Here is a 22,900-nt window from a genome sequence, read left to right as displayed (position 1 = left end):
CCCCCCGTGGGAAACGAACCCACAACCCTGGCGTTGCAAGCGCCATGCTCTACCAACTGAGCTACAGGGGACCCCAAAAAGAAAACAATCCATCCAATCATGCATTGTAAACCTGAAGACACAACCAGCACACTGAGGGCCACTTCACTTTCCTTTATATTTATTTAAGAAGCGAAAGGACAGAATCCTTTCCCCTTTACATCATAACAAAAATATACAATACACAGGAGATTATACATGACAATACAAAGATAATCCAGAAATAATCCTGCCTCGGTTCAAGCCTCGATCCCTGGAGAGCGTCACAGTTAAAAAAAAACTGAGCCTCAAAATGAGGCATCATCGCTAATGCAAGACACATTACATATAGAGACACATGCAGGATACTATAAATGTACACTGGACACCTTCCAATATGATTCTGTATATTCAAATAAAGTTAGTTAAGATAATACTTATTTTCATAATATCCAAATAATATGGTACTCCTGTGGGGTTTGGTAGATCTACCCCAGCTACGAATGTAGTGTGAAAAACATACAAATATAATTAGTCACCAATGGCATTAGAATAGTTGACGACACACACGTCCGCAAAAACGGACAAAGTTGATCTGAGCCCTTTGTTATATTATTAAACAGGTATACGAGGTACTTGGCACAACCTGAGCCCCTTCTCTCCCCCCCACCTCGGTCCCCCTGTGTAGTTATTTTTAGTTAGGCTAATGGGCCATGGCAAACCACACCTGAACCTAAACATTACTCACTGACAGAGGCACTAAACCCCAAACCATGTCAATCCAACGAATATAACAGACAACAAGAGACACATGTAAACATTAAGTTAAGAGGAACATGCCAAAATGCACAAGGGATATTAGGTTTCTTTTGGTATTGAGCTGCATGTTCTAGGGAAGGAGTGGAGAGAGGGAGATGGGGAGGGAGAGTTCTGTAGTGATGGGAGAGGGGCAGGGCTCGAGGGGGAGGATTAGGGATGACAATAGGGAAGGACCCGGGGCAGGTGTGAGAGAGGGGTAGGAGGGGAGTAAAGGGGGCATAGGAATGGGGGCAGAGAGCCAGCGAGTGGGGGTAGGGGATAAGCTGTCCTGTGCCATTTCTAAATAAAAGATTCTGTTCCAGTTCCACGGGTGCTGTGATGGAGTGAAACAACTAGATATCAAGGAGAACCAGTTATTGTCTGTGTGTAGAGTTCATATCTTTACAGTTGAGGCTCTGGGTAAAAGGTGTAGGTGGAACTGAAACTAGAACAGTGTAACACCCAGAAAAACAAGTTCATGGTCATATCAAGTACTCTTTCCTCTCTTTCTCTCCCCCACACACACCACGGGGGTGACATGTGTAAATAAAAAACAACTACCCGTCTTTAAAATACTTCTCCAACGAAGAATGTGATTTCAAATCCCCTTTTGGTAGCATCTGTAAATGCATGCTCTAGAAAACCTGAATACATTCTCCAAGACACTGCCAGCAGTGTCAACAAGCGATGCATACTGACAGACATGCACACACCTTACTGACCGTACGCAGACTGACAGTAGCAAGTCAATCATAGGAGGCCACTGTGGTATCCATCTCCACTCTCAAAAAAAAAGGTGTTACTTTGGTTTCAGCCCTCAGGCACACAGAGACAAGGGTTATTGTCAGAAGGTACAGATTGCTACAAATCAGAGTTAGAACACAAAAACACATTCAGAACTAAGGACGGGGTGGGAAATGCAAAGTTTCCCTTTTTGATAATTTGGCCATATAAAAGTTAGTGTAAGGCAGAGATACAGAGGAGAGGGGGAGGAAGGCACAGGGGTATTGCAGACGGAGTCTATGAAAGGCAGCCTAGCAGCAGTAACAGTACCAAACAGAGATCGTGTTAAGAGACATAGTACAACTCTGACCAGCAGAGATGTGTGTATGCCAACAGAAAAGGACCATTCACTACAGTCATTCACTAGCCTAGGTGCCCAACTGTTTCCAACAACACCATATTGTTACCACGCCAAGACAATGGCCACGTTGGCTTGAGTAGAAACAGGCTGGCAAACAGGCTAGTTATTCCACATACCAGCTGAACAAATCACATTTTACAAGTATGGGATAGATTACGAGTTAGAAAAAAGGACCATGAAATTAACCATTAGGGGGAAACACGCAAAACTGATCCGTATCTATGGGCAACTTCATCCTACTCCTGAAGGTCTAACACACGTAGACCAGCAGAGGGCAGCATTTAACTGCTAAAACGGCGACCCATCTAACGCTCCACTTCAGGGAGGAATATAATGGGTGTATGGATTTTGTGTTTGTATATAAAAGAGGAGGGCGTGTGTGCATTAAAATGAACAGGCTTTTGATTCCCACTTGTGGAAGAGTAAAACATATTTAAACTATTTTGCCTAGAAATAACGTTATTGTCCTTAAGTAAATGAGTGATTAAAGGCAACAATTTCAAGGCAATTTTACAGCATAGCCTGGTAGTGTTCATGGGTACAGGTCACACATAATAACACAAACATCTCCTCTAGTAACCCCTTCTTCATATCTCCCGGTAAGGGAGGTGAAGTGTAGAAAGTGCACAGGTGCATAGAGAATGAAAACAAAGATACACCCACCCCAATGTTGTACTAACTTTTCTCTCAATCAACATCCTTTTCCTCTCTCCCTCACTTTTTCTATCCATCCATCTTTGGGTGAATCTCAATAACCTAAAGTGACCTCTTTCCTCATCGAATTTTCTTACACCGAGATCTCCTTGTAGGCATCAGTTCTGCATTTTTAGATCAGTGACCATGAACTGGAGGCCACTTTAGACTATTGAGATGCCCCCTCTGGTTTACCTCTCTCCTCCCTTCCCTCCCTCTCGTTCTCTTCTCCTCTCTGAGCGTTACAGGGGCACGACCACTTCTACGTAGTTGTTGGGGAAGAATCCTGATTGGCCGCGGAGTGTGCCCTCGAACCAGTTCTCGTCGATGCGGTTGGTCAGCGTGATGATGTCGCCCTCGCGGAAGCCCAGCTCACCCTCGTTCTCCGGCTCAAAGTCATACATTGCCTTAGCGCACGGCTCAGAGGCTGGGACAGGGAAGGAGAGGAATGTGTTGGAAAGGGAAAGAGAAAAAGGAACTTGAATTTTGCATTCTTCTGGTCAGCATTTTCAAACCAGGACCACTTCCAGGGTTTAAATGAGGGAGATGCAGGAGAGGAACCCTTCCGGAACCAGAACACTTCAGAAACCTCCGAACCGCTGGGCTCACAGGGCTGAAGGGAACCGTTACCATCTCCAGTGCACAGGGTTAGTTTAGTGGTTGTAGAGGCCGGAGCAAGTGTGTGTTAGTGACCAACCATATCCTCTTTGTGGTGACATGCAGGGGATGGAAGGGTTAAAGCATCCAACACACACCATTCCATGTTATTTAAAAAAAACTCCTGGACTGAAGTGAGTTTTTCACAGACTCACACACACTCACAGTGTCGATTGATCTTCATGGACGGTGTTCTGTGGAAGGATGGGACTTCTACAAGGGGGGCTATACATACATAGAGAAAGATCAGTTCTGGGCTGGTGAGACAGATACAGACAGAGACAAAAGCACGCACACACTACGCGCACAGTTAAGGGTCAGTCTTACCTGACGAGTATGAAGGGGAGTTGGCAGTGGGAGAGTATCCTCCGTTTGAGTGCTCCGGCTCTCCGTAGTCAAAGGAGGGTTTGGGTTTAGGAGTGTACTCCCGCCTGGGGCGAGACTGGGCCTCGTTCACCCTGATACACACACAGGAGAGAGGATGACTCAGTCACACACACACAAATACACACACACAGTAACAACCAACACAAATATCTTCAACTGAATTGTAGATGTCTACACACACACACACACACAGCTGAAATACCGTTCTCTGAGTTTGTCAGTCAGCTCCTCCAGAACCTGCACGGCTTGTTTGTGATACTGCAGCTGGGACTCCACCAGAGAAGCCATCTGACTCACCTGCTCCACCTACACACAAGCACAGAAACCAGTCAGATATATTATTAATACAGGGGGACATGGCACATTTACACTTTGGCATGTTTGCTTTATTGTTCTTCTTCCTCTCACCTCACAAGGTCTATTTTCGGACTCTCAAAACTGCTTTGTTCCTACTAACACGTGTTGTACTCTCCCCTCACCCCTGATCAAATAAAAGGTAAATACCTAACATGGGCCTCATTTATAACCGTTGCATAAATGTTACACTAAATATCTTTGTGCGCAATTTTTGATATGAAAAATATTGAGATTTATAAACTTGGCACACGCCATACATATGTTTCCCATTATAAATCAGACCGGCCTTAAAACTGCTCGCTCGTGAACTGGCGTTATAACTCTGCCTGGAAAACACCCTCCATTCACCTTTTATGGTGACAATAACACCCTTTATTTGCTACATCATTTAGAACTATTTGAATTAGGCCACGTCAGTTTCTAAAAGAAAGAGCAATGGCAAATTTAATCAAATGTCTTTGAAGGTGTTGGCAGAATCTTTTAATATTTTGCAGTAACTTATGCTGTATCTGGCAAAGGACTGACAGATTCTTAAAGAAAAAACTATGGCTAATTGTTGTGGACTTGTCAGCAGAACGTTTGAACGCAACAATGTTTTGCATCGACTTTTACCCCCAACCTAAATATGCTGGACTGCCTGCAAGTTCTGAAACATTGTCTAGGGCCTAGGCTACTCAAAAACATTGACATTACAGTAGGCTACTTACAGTAGTTGCATACATACTTCAATGTAAAAGATAAACTGTCTGTTCACCTGTTAAATTTGACTGTAGCCTGTTATAAACCGTGCTGCCAATGGAATGGTATAGGCTACACTACAGCAAAGCTTGAAATACATAGTCTATCTATTTACTAGGCTACTGGGCCCAATTCAATTAGAGATGCGCATGGTCATTTGTTGTATGGCTACTTCGGGAATGCATCACGGCCAGAAAAGGGGAGGAATTTATTCTGCAATGGATATGAAAATAAAATAAATAAGAAATAGTTTCCAATGTCTAATTATTTCAGAATATATGTTTTTAAACAGAGGTTTTAGGCCTACTAACTGCAAATGGATGCATCTAGTTGTTTTCCTTTCTTAGCACATTCTCACGCCAAGTTCAGTTTTTATAAATGCCAACTTATGTGGGAAAACTAGCGCATGCATGTTTTGGGGTATATTTACATGCGCAACATTTACAAATGAGGCCCCAGGCCATCTGAGACGGGTTAGACTTGTTCTCAGTTGCTAATACACACATTGCTGTGACATTACATAACTGTTCCACTCGCCAGCTATGTAGTCGTGGTAAGCTGACTGCATTCTGGTCCTGAAATACTCATCAAGGCTAATACTAACGTTGATGCCAAATCTAGTGCCAATGCTAATGCTAGCGATAGGGTATTATGGTTTGGGAGTATGAAGCCTCATATGGCATGACGATCATACTAGCTCTGATCATCTACCCAGACAACCAATGGAAAACAGGCTCCCTTTTTTCCTTGTCACTGTTGTTTCTACTTGCTATTGAGGAGTTTAGGCACATATGTTTCTGTTAAGGAAGCACTTTATGACCAATTCATTTGTAAGAAGCACTATATACAGGCAGTGGCGACATGTCATTCAGGGCAGGTGGGACACAGTTAATAAAGCCGCATTCAAACATGGTCTCTTTTTTGCTTTCTTGAGTAAGGGCGCTCCAAAATGCAGGGGTTTCAGCCTAGCTCAGTGCTTTCTGTGGGGGAGGGGCAGCCAGCGGAAAATATAGAGCGTAGGGGTTGGTAATCGTCTCTAGTTGCGCCGTGATTGGCTCAGTGTTCTGTTACTCATCGGACACTACGCCACCGCAAAATCTACAGGGAGAGCTAGAAAGTTCAAGCCTCCTTGGGTGCTGCCATAGAGTTACATTAGAAGTGCCCATCCAAGAAGGCTCAAGGTAATTGGCCACAGATAAAATTACGTCAAATCACGTTATATCCACTGTAGCTTTGATTGGACTGATCATGTCAACATCATACTTTCAAAATCTTAGCTAGCAAGCAGTCATCATGAATCACGTCGACAATCTACTGGCAAATCCTTTTCCTTGGTTTCTCAAATGACTGCCTTGCATGGTTCACCAACTACTTCTCAGATAGAGTTCAGTGTGTCAAATCGGAGGGCCTGTTGTCTGGACCTATGGCAGTCTCTATGGGGGTGCCACAGGGTTCAATTCTTGGGCCGACACTTTTCTCCGTGTATATCAATGATGTCGCTCTTGCTGCTGGTGACTCTCAGATCCACCTCTACGCAGACGACACCATTTTGTATACATCTGGCCCTTCATTGGACACTGTGTTAACAAACCTCCAAACGAGCTTCAATGCCATACAACACTCCTTCAGTAGCCTCCAACTGCTCTTAAACACTAGTAAAACTAAATGCATGCTCTTCAATCGAACGCTGCTGGCACCCGCCCACCCGACTAGAATCACCACTCTCGACGGGTCTGATCTAGAGTATGTGGACAACTACAAATGCCTAGGTGTCTGGTTAGACTGTAAACTCTCCTTCCAGACTCACATTAAGAATCTCCAATCCAAAGTTAAATCTAGAATCGGCTTCCTATTTCGCAACAAAGCCTCCTTCACTCATGCTGCCAAACATGCCCTCGTAAAACTGACTATCCTACCGATCCTTGACTTCGGCGATGTCATTTACAAAATAGCCTCCAACACTCTACTCAGCAAATTGGATGTAGTCTATCACAGTGCCATCCGTTTTGTCTCCAAAGCCCCATACACTACCCACCACTGTGACCTGTACGCTCTTGTTGGCTGGTCCTCACTACATGTTCGTCGTCAAACCCACTGGCTGCAGGCCATCTATAAATCACTGCTAGGCAAATCCCTGCCTTATCTTAGCTCATTGGTCACAATAGCAGCACCCACCCGTAGTCTGCGCTCCAGCAGGTATATCTCACTGGTCATTCCCAAAGCCAACACCTCATTTGGCCGCCATTCCTTCCAGTTCTCTGCTGCCAATGACTGGAACGAATTGCAAAAATCTCTGAAGCTGGAGACTTATCTCCCTCACTAACTTTAAGCATCAGTTGTCAGAGCACCTTACCGATCACTGCACCTGTACACAGCCCATCTGAAATTAGCCCACCCAACTACCTCATCCCTATATTGTTATTTATTTTGCTAATTTGCACCCCAGTATCTCTATTTGCACATAATCTCTTGCACATCTAGCATTCCAGTGTTAATACTAATTGTAATTATTTTGCACTATAGCCTATTTATTGCCTTACCTCCATAACTTGCTACATTTGCACACACTGTATATATATTTTCTGTTGTATTTTTTGACTTTGTTTTTTTACCCCATATGTAACTCTGTGTTGTTGTTTTTATCGCACTGCTTTGCTTTATCTTGGCCAGGTCGCAGTTGTAAATGAGAACATGTTCTCAACTGGCTTACCTGGTTAAATAAAGGTGAAATAAAAATAAATAAATAAATCCTTGTCACATGAAGAGAAATTATAGATAAAACGTATCGGTGCTCATCGGCCATTGGACATAAACATTACACAACAAGATGGAAATCGCAAATTCAACAATGAGTGGTTTGGAAGGAATCAGTGGCTAACTGCAAGCGTTGCAAAGCAATCACTATTTTGCTTCCCCTGCCAGCTATTCGATGGAGAGGGTGTGTGGTCCAAGTCTGGGTTTAAGGGTCTCTTTTCCAAGCTTAAAAGGATAAACATTCACACGCAACACCATGGGCCAGAAAAGGTTGAATACATTGGACAGGCTGTCCACCAAGCTTGACTTCTGCCGCGTTCAAAACAACTGGAAACTCGGTACTGGGAAATCTCAGACTTCAGTGAATTCAAGACAACTGGGAACACTGAAAAAACGAGCTCCGACTGGGAAAATACATTTTGACCGGTCATCCAACTCGGAATTCCAAGTCGGGAACTCTGGCCTTTCTAGAGCTCCGACCTGAAGATCACTGACGTCATGATTTTACCTTGTCTCAGGCACCGCTCCAGAATCTCCCATAAGTGTTCAATTGGGATGAGATCTGGTGACTGAGACGGCCATGGCATATGGTTTACATCGTTTTCATGCTCATCAAACCATTCCGTGACCACTCGTGCCCTGTGGATGGGGGCATTGTCATCCTATAATAATGGCCTACCCAGCATTTTTATACATGACGGGAAGTTAATTGGTTAATTAACTCAGGAACCACACCTGTGTGGAAGCACCTGTTTTCAATATACTTTGTATCCCTAATTGTGTTTCCATTATTTTGGCAGTTAGCTGTCTATAATTTAGCAGACACATTTATCCAAAGCGACTTACAGTCATGTGTGCATTTTTACGCATGGGTGGTCCCGGGAATCAAAAACTATCCTGGCACTATGATAAAAATGTGATTGATAGATACAAATTTGATTGATTGATTGTGGCTGTCTGTCTCTGGTATGACTCCCCAACTCTGACCCCTAACCTCTAACCCCTAACCCTTGACCCCTGAGGTATGACTCACGTCAGTCTCAAGCAGGTTGTGCATGGAGCTCTCGGCCATCTCTTTGGACTCATGGAACTTCTCCAGGGCCGATCTCAGCTCCTCGTCTGGGATCTTCCCCTGCCGCTTCTTCTTATAGTCGTAGTCCAGACGCCTGCCCTCCAGCTTCTTCAGATGATGCTGAGGAAGGAGAAGGAGAGAGCCCTCCATTAGTTGATTGTGCAAGGTTAGAACAAAAATGTGTAACATTGGGGGAGAGTTGAGAATCACTCATTCATCTCATTCTAGATCTGTACCTGGATATCTTTGATGTCCTTGTCGACGACGGCCTGCAGTGGGTCGATAAAGTTTTGTTTGACGTCGATGTCCAGGGAGTCCTTGACTTCGGCCAGCCTCTTCATGGACTCGCCCACGTCCACCAGGGCCCCACCTACAGGACAAACACAGTTACAGGAGTGGATACACAATCCACTCACCTGCCAAAAAGGACAAGGTTCTTCTGTTGAGTACTCTTTTAAGTGGTCACTACATTATACACACACACAAACACACCTGGAATTCTGTATTTTGAGGGCCAAAGACTAAAATACAACTATTATGGTGGTTTATGAAACCAATTTCTCTTTCTTACCAAAGTTTGTGTCCTCTCCAATCTCTCGTCCGAACTTGGCCATACTCTCCCCTAGCAGCCCCTCAGCCTGGGGGTAGCCAGGGCTCTTCACCTGGCCCCGGATCTTAGACACTGTGTTCAGCATGGTCAGCTTGGCCCTGGATGCTGGGTTGGGCTGCAGGTACTCAGAGGTTTTAGAGATGACATCCACCACCGCTTTACTGGTAACATCTGCCCTCTATGGGGAGGAGAGAAAGAGTAAGAGAATTATGTACAACTTCCTTTTACAAAACTGTAGGTGGTTTGTTGTCCAGGTGTGTGTTTTTGTTAAGGGGACCGAGCCCTTACCTTCTCCAAATCTTTGAAGTCTTCATCCAGCTTGGTTCCTTCTGCACCCCCCACCTTCTCACTCACCATCTACAAAGGATCAGGTAGAGAGAAAGGGAGGAGAATAATACGTTGAATACAAGTCTCTTTCACATCCATTCTGCACAGGACATGACTTTTCGATCACAACAAAGCAGGCCTAATTCAGACAATAGTAGCATATAAGTGAAATGTTGCATTTGACCACGTGATGGAGAAAGTTTGCTCTTCTCCAGTTTGTGCTGGTTCATTACAGGACATGACTACTCCAAGCAGTGAAAGTCTACACTGCACAAAAATATAAAAACACAACATGCAATTCCAAAGATTTTACTGATTTACAGTTCATATAAGGAAATCAGTCAATTGAAATAAATTCATTAGGCCCTAATCTCTGGATTTCACATGACTGGAAATACAGATATGCATCTGTTGGTCAGAGATACCTTTAAAAAAAGGTAGGGGTGTGGATCAGAAAATCAGTCAGTATCCGGTGTGACCACAATTTGCCTCATGCAGCGCGACATCTCCTTCGCATAGAGTTGATCAGGCTGTTGATTGTTGTCCCACTCCTCTTCAATGGTTGTGCGAAGTTGCTGGATATTGGCGGGAACTGGAACACGCTGTCGTACACATCAATCCAGAGCATCCCAAACATGCTCAATGGGTGACATGTCTGGTGAGTATGCAGGCCATGGAAGAACTGGCACATTTTCAGTTTCCAGGAATTGTGTACAGATCCTTGCGACGAGGCGGTGTATTATCATGCTGAAATATGAAAGAGATGGCAGCGGATGAACGGCACGACAATGGGCCTCAGGATCTCGCCATGGTATCTCTGCATTCAAATTGCCATCGATAAAATGCAATTGTGTTCGTTGTCCGTAGCTTATGCCTGCCCATACCATAACCCCACCATGGGGCACTCTGTTCACAACGTTGACATCAGCAAACCGCTTGCTCACACAACTGCCCGGTACAGTTGAAACCGGGATTCATCAGTGAAGAGCACACTTCTCCAGCGTGCCAGTGGCCATCGAAGGAGAGCATTTGCCCATTGAAGTCTGTTACGATGCCGAACTGCAGTCAGGTCAAGGAGGACGACGAGCACTCAGATGACCACTTTTTTGTTTTCTTTTCATACTGGATGCATTATTACTTAAATAATAGCCCTTGGACCCCACAAGTCACCGACAGACAGGAACACTTCCACAGACAGAGACTTTCTCACACACACACATCCATGTGCACATGCACCAAAGCTTTTGGTTGATTGGCAGGTAAAATCAAACAGACTCTTATTGTATATTCCTTCACCATGTGACTCAGTGCAGCTGTCTCCAGGGCCTTTATCTCACTACATGCACACAGCAGATGGGTTAGTCAATCAGTCTTTATATTAGCAGTGTTCTTTAATCTAAGTCATGGAGATCCACAGTGTGTGCAGGCTTTTGCTCCATTCCAGAAGTTTTACACAACTGATTAAACTTATCAACTAGTAACTACTCATCAACCTTGATAACCGGCCCATCAGTGTGCAATACACTCTCAAAGACGATACGCCTGCTTCAGTCCTGCAGGGGCAATAATATTTTTGCTGCCATAAATCATGAAACTACAGGTCGCACCTTAAGTGCAATAACTGTTGCAGTTACCATAGTCAGTCATATAACATGCCATGCCCAGTGACCAGGCTTCAGCTACTGATAGCTGTAATCCACATTATGCTATATGACATAACATGTAGGACTGGAGATGGGCCTGCCTGGGAGTGGGAACATATTTAAGGCATGTTTGTTCATGTTCTCAACACATTTCTCTGGTGTGTGTTCACATGATGATCACCAGCGGTTTTGCAGGTTCTCTCTCTGTGCATTAATGTAGCCGTAGCCTATTCCATGATCTGCGGTTCAAGATGTAGCAATGAGTAGGCTACTCATTTTTTTTTTACCTGTGAGGAGCAAAATTATCAACATATGTTGCCAAGAGCCAACTTGAAATAATTCCTCATAAGACAATACAGTCAATATTATGAAATGGGAACAGGCTAATGCATGGAGTTCAGTGATACAAAATGAAGCAATTACGAAATGGTTTTCAATGTCATAGGTGTAAAAAATTTGATAACCCATCATTTCATGTTCATGTTGACCATGACTAACAAATTAACTTGAACTGCGTCAGAGAGAAGAGGAAGCGCAAGAGGGTCTATGTGTGTGTGTGTATGCGTGCGCGTAAGCCAACAGACTATTACTGATGTTGTATTGTATGTGCATAATGCTTTGCGTGTGAGTGAGTGTGAGATAGTGTGTGTGGAAGTGACTGTGTTTATCGGCAGGCTGTTGACCTGGTCTGTTCTCCTGGCTTAAATAATGACCCGGGAATCCGGTTTGGGCACTACTACTGCGTTGCAAGATATACGAAACACACCATGGCCCACACCCATAAGCGAACAAGTCACCCCACCAGACAAAGTGGGAGTAACACACCAACAGACTACTGTTGCACGGTGTACCAAAACTTTGGTACTTTTTCGATACTATAACATGAAGAACGGTCCGGTACTAGAATGTTACTTTTGGTTCTTCTATCAAATGTGTCTCACGTTTGTAAATCAACTAAATATATTGAACTTATTAGAAAAGTAATACATTTTCTCAAGTTTATCATAAGACATGAACAGAATGCATCAGTGATTCGTATTCCCTGCAACTTTCTGAAGAGGAAACGGCACGGGAATTCCCGTTTGTGTAGCCGTTAGCAATGCTAATGATAACAGTCTTCAGGTAGATGGAAAGACTTTCCCAAAAACCTTCTCAAGTTAAGTACAAACTAGTATACGTCTACTTTGCAGAATCATGATTATTTGCACCAGTCAAATGGGGATTTGTTTTGCAAACTCCATGTGCGCTAAATAAACACTGCTAACCAAACAGTCCTTGGTGCATGCGCACTTGAATTAAATGGTAACTACACTCAAATCAATATTTAGATTTTTCCCAAACCTCAAAAATGGTCTCCTGTGTGATTTGAGCATTGTTGTGGACTTAGAACATCCACGTTTTTTCCCCTCCTATAAATAAATAAAAAGGTGTGATTTCGAGTGGGAAACCCTGAAAAAAAAGAAGGAAAATCAGTCCATCTCCCCACTTTCTTTTTTTCTTCTTCTGTGGTATCATGATGATATAGAGCCCTGAAACAACTCTGGACCTCAAAGCCAGTTCCACTGTGTTTTTTTTCAGTGTTGCCCTCTAATCATGGACTGATTTAGACCTGGGACACCAGGTGGGTGCAATTCATTATCAGGTAGAACAGAAAACCAGCAGCAGGACCTCATAGGGTAAGAGTTGAATACCCCTGGTATAAAGTAGTGATATTAAAATGTGGGTATCATGACTAGGAATGGGCCGATATATGATTAAATCAAATATTGTGATATTTGACATTGACAATATACAGTGAGGGAAAAAAGTATTTGATCCCCTGCTGACTTCGTACGTTTGCCCACTGACAAAGAAATGATCAGTCTATAATTTTAATGGTAGGTTTATTTGAACAGTGAGGGACAGAATAACAAAAGAAATCCAGAAAAACGCATGTCAAAAATTTTAGAAATTGATTTGCATTTTAATGATGGAAATAAGTATTTGACCCCCTCTCAATCAGAAAGATTTCTGGCTCCCAGGTGTCTTTTATACAGGTAACGAGCTGAGATTAGGAGCACACTCTTAAAGGGAGTGCTCCTAATCTCAGCTTGTTACCTGTATAAAAGACACCTGTCCACAGAAGCAATCAATCAATCAGATTCCAAACTCTCCACCATGGCCAAGACCAAAGCGCTCTCCAAGGATGTCAGGGACAAGATTGTAGACCTACACAAGGCTGGAATGGGCTACAAGACCATCGCCAAGCAGCTTGGTGAGAAGGTGACAACAGTTGGTGCGATTATTCACAAATGGAAGAAACACAAAAGAACTGTCAACCTCCCTCGGCCTGGTGGAGTTGCAATGATCATGAGAACGGTGAGGAATCAGCCCAGAACTACACGGGAGGATCTTGTCAATGATCTCAAGGCAGCTGGGACCATAGTCACCAAGAAAACAATTGGTAACACACTACGCCGTGAAGGACTGAAATCCTGCAGTGCCCGCAAGGTCCCCCTGCTCAAGAAAGCAAATAGTCTGGGTAGCCATGATTAGCTGTTTAGGAGTCTTATGGCTTGGGGGTAGAAGCTGTTGAGAAGTCTTTTGGACCTAGACTTGGCACTCCGGTACCGCTTGCCGTGCGGTAGCAGAGAGAACAGTCTATGACTAGGGTGGCTGGAGTCTTTGACAATTTTGAGGGCCTTCCTCTGACACCGCCTGGTATAGAGGTCCTGGATGGCAGGAAGCTTGGCCTCAGTGATGTACTGGGCCGTACGCACTATCCTCTGTAGTGCCTTACGGTCGGAGGCCAAGCAGTTGCCATACCAGACGGTGATGCAACCAGTCAGGATGCTCTCGATGGTGCAGCTGTAGAATTTTTTGAGGATCTAAGGACCCATGCCAAATATTTTCAGTCTCCTGAGGGGGAATAGGCTTTGTCGTGCCCTCTTCACGACTGTCTTGGTGTGTTTGGACCATGATAGTTGGTTGGTGATATGGACAGCTCTCAACCTGTTCCACTACAGCCCCGTCGATGAGAATGGGGGCGTGCTCAGTCCTCTTTTTTTCCTGTAGTCCACAATCATCTCCTTTGTCTTGGTCACGTTGAGGGAGAGGTTGTTATCCTGGCACCACACGGCCAGGTCTCTGACCTCCTCCCTATAGGCTGTCTCATCGTTGTTGGTGATCAGGCCTACCACTGTTGTGTCGTCGGCAAACGTAATGATGGTGTTTGAGTCGTGCCTGGCCATGCAGTCATGGGTGAACAGGGAGTACAGGAGGGGACTGAGCACGCACCCCTGAGGGGCCCTGTGTTGAGGATCAGTGTGGCAGATGTGTTGTTACCTACCCTTACCACCTGGGGGCGGCCCGACAGGAAGTCCAGGATCCAGTTGCAGAGGGAGGTGTTTAGTCCCAGGATCCTTAGCTTAGTGATGAGCTTTGAGGGCACTATGGTGTTGAACGCTGAGCTGTAGTCAATGAATAGCATTCTCACGTAGGTGTTCCTCTTGTCCAGGTGGGAAAGGGCAGTGTGGAGTGCAATAGAGATTGCATCATCTGTGGATCTGTTGGGGCGGTATGCAAATTGGAGTGGGTCTAGGGTTTCTGGGATAATGGTGTTGATGTGAGCCATGACCAGCCTTTCAAAGCACTTCATGGCTACAGACGTCAGTGCTACGGGTCGGTAGTCATTTAGGCAGGTTATCTTAGAGTCCTTGGGCACGGGGACTATGGTGGTCTGTTTGAAACATGTTGGTATTACAGACTCAGTCAGGGACATGTTGAAAATGTCAGTGAAGACACTTGCCAGTTGGTCAGCACATGCTCGGAGTACACGTCCTGGTAATCCGTCTGGCCCTGCGGCCTTGTGAATGTTGACCTGCTTAAAAGTCTTACTCACATCGGCTACGGAGAGCGTGATCACATAGTCATCCGGAACAGCGGGTGCTCTCATGCATGCTTCAGTGTTGCTTGCCTCGAAGCGAGCATAGAAGTGGTTTAGCTCGTCTGGAAGTCTTGTGTCAATGGGCAGCTCGCGGCTGTGCTTCCCTTTGTAGTCTGTAATAGTTTAAGCCCTGCCACATCCGACGAGCGTCAGAGCCGGTGTAGTACGATTCAATCTTAGTCCTGTATTGACTCTTTGCCTGTTTGATGGTTCATCCGAGGGCATAGCGGGATTTCTTATAAGCGTCCGGGTTAGAGTCCCGCTCCTTGAAAGCGGCAGCTCTACCCTTTAGCTCAGTGCGGATGTTGCCTGTAATCCATGGCTTCTGGTTGGGGTATGTACGTACGGTCACTGTGGGGACGACATCATCGATGCACTTATTGATGAAGCCAGTGACTGATGTGGTGTACTCCTCAATGCTATCAACTCAACTCGCCGTGTTGGAGGGGGAGGAATGCTGCCTATGACCCCAAGAACACCATCCCCACCGTCAAACATGGAGGTGGAAACATTATGCTTTGGGGGTGTTTTTCTGCTAAGGGGACAGGACAACTTCACCGCATCAAAGGGACGATGGGCGGGGCCATGTACCGTCAAATCTTGTGTGAGAACCTCGTTCCCTCAGCCAGGGCATTGAAAATGGGTCGTGGTTGGGTATTCCAGCATGACAATGACCCAAAACACACGGCCAAGGCAACAAAGGAGTGGCTCAAGAAGAAGCACATTAAGGTCCTGGAGTGGCCTAGCCAGTCTCCAGACCTTAATCCCATAGAAAATCTGTGGAGGGAGCTGAAGGTTCGAGTTGCAAAACTTCAGGCTCGGAACCTTAATGACTTGGAGAAGATCTGCAAAGAGGAGTGGGACAAAATCCCTCCTGAGATGTGTGCAAACCTGGTGGCCAACTACAAGAAACGTCTGACCTCTGTGATTGCCAACAAGGGTTTTGCCACCAAGTACTAAGTCATGTTTTGCAGAGGGGTCAAATACTTATTTCCCTCATTAAAATGCAAATCAATTTATAACATTTTTGACATGTATTTTATTTTTATTTTGTTGTTGTTATTCTGTCTCTCACTGTTCAAATAAACCTACCATTAAAATGATAGACTGATCATGTCTTTGTCAGTGGGCAAACGTACAAAATCAGCAGGGGATCAAATACTTTTTTCCCTCACTGTATCGTGAAGCGCAAGACTATACTATATTTGAAATGTGCTAATCAAAACGGTGCAGTTTTATCAGTTAGGCTGTATCAATATGTTGAAAATGACATCTAAATGGATTAACTAAGCCATATTGTTTCACCACATTAACATTATTTAATGAGAATGCGACTATAATATTGTAAATAAGCACAAAAATTGCAGTCTGGAAACATTGTCATTAACATGGCAAAATGATTATATTGGATATCGCGATATTTGGAGCAGAATATCGTAGACAAGGTCTAATCGTGACAACACTACAACAGACCGCACTCATATTTCCAAAACAGGCCCCTATAACATTTACATTTTTTTTTTTTACATTTGAGTCATTTAGCAGAAGTTCTTATCCAGAGCAACTTACAGTTAGTGAGTGCATACATTTTTCATACATAGCAGATGACCTCATAATAAGGGTCCGTCAGTCTCTGCACACTCATGTTCAACCATGTCCTAATTTCTCCTAGGGACATTTAATGACATGGGCTTGAGGGTGACTAGGCCCAGCCTAATTGGTGCATATGCCAAATAACCTGTCTGAGACTAGGATATGCTGTAGAGGTGAGTGGTACAGTCAGATGCCAATCCAGTTCACACACACACAACACATTGTGTTACAGCAGTATTTATGGAGGGCCTGCAGTGTATTTACAAAAATCTAATAGGCCCATTTCAACAGTTTCTCTCTCTCAAAGCTGTCGGTTGATTTCCTTAGGACTACTTACAACCTGTTCTGTAGTTACTTCCCTTGAGGCCAAATGCAGATTCTGATAGTATCTGCAAAGGCTACAATGCGTCTCATATCCATCCAATGCAATAACAAACCTATTATTAGATAAGTGCTATTGTTAGTGACAACTACATCATGCAATACATTCCACAAAAGGGTAATAAGCATGTTTGTATCTGGCGAGTAGGGACCGTGCTACTCATCGTGTGAGTGAGGAATTCACCTGCCATGAATGTATCTCTCTCTCACACTCACACACAGCTAGTTTAATTCACCTCTAATCTACCCTGCTTTACCCATTTCTCAAAGGGCAATCTGGCAGTAAACCCAAGCCAGGATGTCAAGAGAGAGTGGCTGAATTTTTCTGCTTAACTCAGCAGACAAAGAGGGGGGAAAGTATTTCAAGTCAACATTCTGATACGAAACTCACTAGCTAATTTAGCTATACAAACTTATACAATGAAATCACTGCAATGGCGCTGTTTTCAAACTCATTTTTGTTATGGTAAATTGAAACATTGTGGTGAGCTAGCCGAAGTAAATGTAAACATTGTGTCAATCGCATAACGACGTGACAAAGTAACAGCACAGTCAGAGTTTCTAAACCGTGCTGAACTGACAGCTAGCTAGCTGCTAACAGTAGCTAACTAACGTACCCAACTCACTGGCGCAATGCCGATTTAACTTTGCAGGACTTTTCCGTCCACTGAAGTTAGCCATTAGACTAAATTAAACGTTGAATAATTTAGCTAACAAAAAAATGTGGGTCACATATTTTCTTGTCAAAAATTACATTTATATATTTTGCATAAATTGAACTAACGCTAGCAATCCAACTAATTTAGCTAGCAAGCTAACGTTAGCCGAAGTAAAAAGTTGTTGTTCACTGACCTGGCTGGCTTTATAAAATTGTTTCTTGAAGCCTGCAACAGACATTTTTGCAGCAGGATGTTAGCTTATTTCTTTACGTGCAAGCTGCTTTAAAATAATTACTGAAAGTTTGATTTTAGGAATAGCTCGCTGAAGTTTCTCTGCTGCTCTGACCATACACTTCTTCAAGCTAGTTTACTTTATGCCTTGGCGAGGGGAACTTGCCTGGCAACCATACTTCCTGTAAGGCGTAGTAGCTGCTAGATCTGTGGCTAGATGATGATTTTGCAACTCCCACTATTGTCCAAGCGGATTAAAGTAACTGTCCAGTGTTCCCAGATTTCTATGAAATATGACCTATAATTACTTACAATATGAGTGAAATAGTTTTCCTTCCAATTTTTTAAATAAATATGTTACAAATAAACGTTTCTATTTTGGAATGGTGTGGGCACATACTGTAGTTTCTAAACCCAGTGGCACAACATCGCGAGATTATGACAGCCCTTCTGTTTTTAACACATCTGACCAGTTTCCCAGACACTGATTAGGCTAAACCAAGTTCTGAATTGAAGAGCATGAGTCATAAAACCCGGAAATGGTTCCAATCGTTTTTTTCACCATTCATTTTTCCATCTGGGATTTTGCAACTAGCCACTTCATATAAGGTATGTGTTTCGAGTAGGTTTACCCTGGCGTGATGTTTTGATAACCACGCAAACCTCTCTGGACAAGGTAACTTTTAGTAATAATTAGCATTGTGAATTTTTGCGAGTAAATTGAGGCGAATATATTGATAAAACTCACCTTGTCCGAGAGAGAATTACATGGCTATCAAAACAAAACGTTAAAGTAAGCTTACACCAAACACACAATTAATTTGATTTTTTTGTAATATTCATGATGCGAAAAATGAATGGCGGAAAAACCATTGGAACATTTCCCTGTTTATGGGTATTATGACACGTCCAATGTGGTGGACTATGGAAAATCTCTACTGAAATTGTATTTTTAGTCCAGGACTAGGCCTAATCTGTGTCCAGGAAACTGGCCCTTTATTGTATTTCAAAAGGATCCGATTTGATTATGCTCCTTATCTCTTCTAGCCTGGCTGATGAGCCCCACGTGACTCACAGCGCAGGAGCTCTGTGACCGCACTGGTCTGGAAAGGAGGTCGTTTGTTGATGCAAGATTAGCTCAGAAATTGTGCGACGGTTTGATTGGTTGTCTCAAATGTTGTTGTTTTTCTCGGGGGTTGAGACCTCATTGTTTGTATTATAAAATTTAACCGATGTAATGGTAGGGGGCAGTGCTTGGGGGCTGTGTATGGTTTTGCGTGTGAGTTTTTGAGTGAGAAAGACACAGAGGAGAGACACATCCCCCTTCATTAATCTACGCATTGTGCCAACAACATCAAAGAGCCATTCCAAACTGACGTCAGGAGGAGTTAGGTGTTAGCCATCTTCTTTATCTGCTGATTTGTGAGAGGACAGGTGGTTGCTACAATAAAAGGTGGATGCCACTTGGAATCTTCTTTCACCTTTACCCAATCCCCCCTACAGCAGTACAGGTAAAGGAAAGGAGATATCGGTGAAGGGACTAGCTGTGGGCCGTAGATGTGACAGTCAGTGACAGCTCTGCTGAGGACAATGGATGCATCCCAGTCGGCTCACTTTCCTTTCCCATTGGCAAGGGGTGAATGTTTTTGGCAACATTTGTGCCTTTTTCAGAGGGGTGCAATATTCACAATGCTGCAGATGATATATAAAAAAATGATGGTGCTGATGTCAGTTGGCCAATACCTTTTCTACATGCAGAGAATCATGTCTGTTCAGTGAAATACATTTTACAATGTGATGCCATCCTGAATGATCCAGGTCCCACTCTGCAGTTTGGAATGTGATGTGTTGTTATTAGCCTGGTCCTAGTCTGTTTCTGCTCTCTTGCCAACTTCTTAAGGAATTGTCATGCCAAACAATGACAATGGAGTAGGAAAAAGCACAGATCTGGGACCAGGCTAATGTGTTATACATACGCCCAGTTTCATTTAGGTCCCTAGCCCCTTCCTCAAACTCCTACCACTTCTGTGTTCACAGTCTGGATCAGTGAGAGCAAAATTGCAGAAGCTCCACTTAGCTTGTTGGAAGGCTAGGGGGAGCCATTAGGATAATATTCACACCTATCTAGTCCTTTCAGATATTATTTTTGTTACCCCCTCTATACTATAGCACAGCACAAAGTATATGGTGTATTACCCTGTAAACAAGAATATGATTATACTGAAATTAAGGGATATCTAGGCAAATAATGTTTTCATTGTGAACTTGTTGCCATACTATTACCACTTTATTACATGCTGTAAGTGGTATTATATTTTTTATGTGAATAAACCAAGTTTGTGATGAGGGAATTTACATTTTTAAAAGACAGACTTCACTGATTCAAAAGAAATACTTTAATTACATTATTTAAACATGTAATGTATATGTACAACAATATATATCGAGCTGACTGACTCGTTTACGATTTAACTAACAAAATACCTCTTGTACATTTTGTCTTACGGGGGAAGAGAGATTTTTTTTATTTTATAAATTTTTTGAATTTCCCTAGGTTCTTCTTTAAAAAAATAGATAACTGACTTTACAAGACAAAAAGGTGATGACATAAAAAGATCAAAGACCAACAGAGAAATAAAAATCACAACAAAAGTAACATTAAATCCCAAGAATAAAATATGTTTTTTAATCTATTTTTATTTTCTTGATCCTATGTCTTTTAAAATTCAGATTGTGTTATAATATCGAGAATAAAGAGAAAAGGTCTTTAGACACCGAGTACCATTCACAAAAATAGAGCTTACGTACACAGTGATCAAGGTTATGGGTGAGAAGAATACAAGGGTAGTAGAAGACACTGGTGAGAGGACCCAGACAAAACAGCTAGCTCCCCGAGTCGCTCAAGAGTCACTTTGAACCCTTTCTGGAGTGAGTTCTTAGAACCTTACTATCAATATTCTGTTCCGGAACATTACAGTTCAATAAGGACTGAAGTATAATCAGGATATGCTGTCCATCCATCCTCTTCAAAGGGTTAAGAGATGCCCTCTCTGAATCATAAACCTAATTAACATCAATGCCTAACTCAGGGGTGTAGCTGGTAGCTCAGTCCATCCTGCCCAGTGGGACAATGGATAGGAAATATCTTTGACATACAGTCAGTGGAGGACACAGGACAGCAATGTACAAAAATAATACAGTTGATCCAATCAGCAAAGAGAGCTTATGATACAGACAAACTTAACTGTAACCCAAAGAAAAGCTATGAGTGAATGGGGCCTATTCCTATTGGCTGGCTGTTGCTGGTTAGGGACTCTCACAGAGAAACTCTTCTCCTCAAGACTCTTTGTTATTTCAGCGGTCTCCTGAGGCAAGGGTCCTACGTTTCTGTAAATATTGGGTCATTGACAATGTTGGGCCATAGTCTGTACAGTTCAGATACTGGCCCAAGAACGTGTCTCCTCCTTTGCCTTTGTGTGATTGGGCTGCCTACCCCGGGAGTGTCCACTAGGCAAAGAGTGTTCAGCCTCCTCCCCATTGATCACATGACATACAGTACATAACCCCATCAGGTTGCAATGGGGGTGGGTGTTGCCGTGGAAACCTGAGTCCAGTCGAGAGAGGAAAACAGTCCATGAAAAAAATACATTTCCAAGAGTGCTTTTCTTGAGATCACTGGAGTCCATTTTCCTTTAACTCCCTTTTTCTCTCTTTCATCTCCCTCTTTCTCTCCATCTCACTCACACCCTCTCTATATATACCCACATATTTATCTATATACATTCTTAATTAAAATATTCATTCATTTATAAATGTGTATATAAATTAAAGATCATTTATTTTCTTCTTGTCTCTAAGTGGCATTAACAAGGGAAGGGGGTGTGGGACTGAGGTTTCTCAATGCATTTTAAAAGCCTACAAAGGGCAGCACCAAACACGGTCAGAGCAAGTGCCTATGTTTGTGTAATAACTGAATCATAATCTTGGTCCCTTAGGGCTAGTGAGTACACACCTGCACAACATACAGTACTAGTCAAAAGTTTGGACACACCTACTCATTCAAGGGTTTTTCTTTATTTTTACTATTTTCTACATTGTAGAATAATAGTGAAGACATCACAACTATGAAATAACACATATGGAATCGTGTAGTAACCAACAAAGTGTTAAACAAATCAAAATATATTTTATATTTGAGATTCTTCAAAGTAGCCACCCTTTGCCTTGATGACAGCTTTGCACACTCTTGGCATTCTCTCAACCGGCTTCATGAGGTAGTCACCTGGAATGCATTTCAATTAACAGGTGTGCCTTGTTAAAAGATAATTTGTGGAATTTCTTTCCTTCTTAATGCGTTTGAGCCAATCAGTTGTGTTGTGACAAGGTAGGGGTGGTATACAGAAGATAGCCCTATTTGGTAAAAGACCATGTCCATATTATGGCAAGAACAGCTCAAATAAGCAAAGAGAAACAACAGTCCATCATTACTTTAAAACATGAAGGTCAGTCAATGCGGAACATTTCAAGAACTTTAAAAGTTTCTTCAAGTGCAGTCCCAAAAACCATCAAGCGCTATGATGAAACTGGCTCTCATGAGGACCACCACAGGAAAGGAAGACCCAGAGTTACCTCTGCTGCAGATAATAAGTTCATTAGAGTTAACTGCACCTCAGATTGCAGCCCAAATAAATGCTTCAGAGTTCAAGTAACAGACACATCTCAACATCAACTGTTCAGAGGAGACTGCGTGAATCAGGCCTTCATGGTCGAATTGCAGCAAAGAAACCACTACTAAAGGACACCAATAAGAAGAAGAGACTTGCTTGGGCCAAGAAACACGAGCAAAGGACATTAGACCGGTGGAAATCTGACCTTTGGTCTGATGAGTCCAAATTTGAAATAGTTGGTTCCAA

The 22,900-nt window shown here is 43.1% G+C and overlaps 1 protein-coding gene across 3 annotated transcripts; it reads right to left on the bottom strand.

The window, feature by feature from the left end:
• Window positions 1-100: 100 nt before the first annotated feature.
• On the bottom strand, window positions 101-18,247 carry LOC121581189 (endophilin-A2). 3 transcript variants are annotated; one of them, XM_041896636.2, is made up of 9 exons: window positions 17,950-18,245; window positions 9,517-9,585; window positions 9,190-9,406; window positions 8,855-8,988; window positions 8,580-8,738; window positions 3,900-4,003; window positions 3,638-3,768; window positions 3,476-3,535; window positions 101-3,080 (listed from the first exon to the last, which is right to left on the bottom strand). In XM_041896636.2, the coding sequence occupies exons 1-9, from the start codon at window positions 17,992-17,994 to the stop codon at window positions 2,896-2,898; spliced, it is 1,104 nt and encodes a 367-aa protein (XP_041752570.1). In that variant the 5' UTR covers window positions 17,995-18,245; the 3' UTR covers window positions 101-2,895. The 3 variants fall into 3 exon arrangements, with proteins under 3 accessions (XP_041752570.1, XP_041752573.1, XP_041752572.1); XM_041896639.2 differs by lacking the exon at window positions 3,476-3,535 and having other exon boundaries at window positions 101-3,149; window positions 17,950-18,247; XM_041896638.2 differs by lacking the exon at window positions 3,476-3,535 and having other exon boundaries at window positions 17,950-18,243.
• Window positions 18,248-22,900: the final 4,653 nt, after the last annotated feature.

This window comes from Coregonus clupeaformis, chromosome 14 (genome assembly GCF_020615455.1).
Source record: "Coregonus clupeaformis isolate EN_2021a chromosome 14, ASM2061545v1, whole genome shotgun sequence".
Taxonomy (NCBI): Eukaryota; Metazoa; Chordata; class Actinopteri; order Salmoniformes; family Salmonidae; genus Coregonus; species Coregonus clupeaformis.
This window is presented reverse-complemented; position numbering and strand designations above follow the sequence as displayed.

Excerpts from the sequence above, each read along its gene's own strand:
- LOC121581189 (XM_041896639.2), bottom strand. The coding sequence starts at position 17,994 with ATGTCTGTTGCAGGCTTCAAGAAACAATTTTATAAAGCCAGCCAG. Across the intron at positions 9,586-17,949 it reads AATTTTATAAAGCCAGCCAG|ATGGTGAGTGAGAAGGTGGG; the intron begins GTCAGTGAACAA and ends GATCCTTTGTAG. Across the intron at positions 8,989-9,189 it reads TGGAGAGGACACAAACTTTG|GTGGGGCCCTGGTGGACGTG; the intron begins GTAAGAAAGAGA and ends TTTGTCCTGTAG.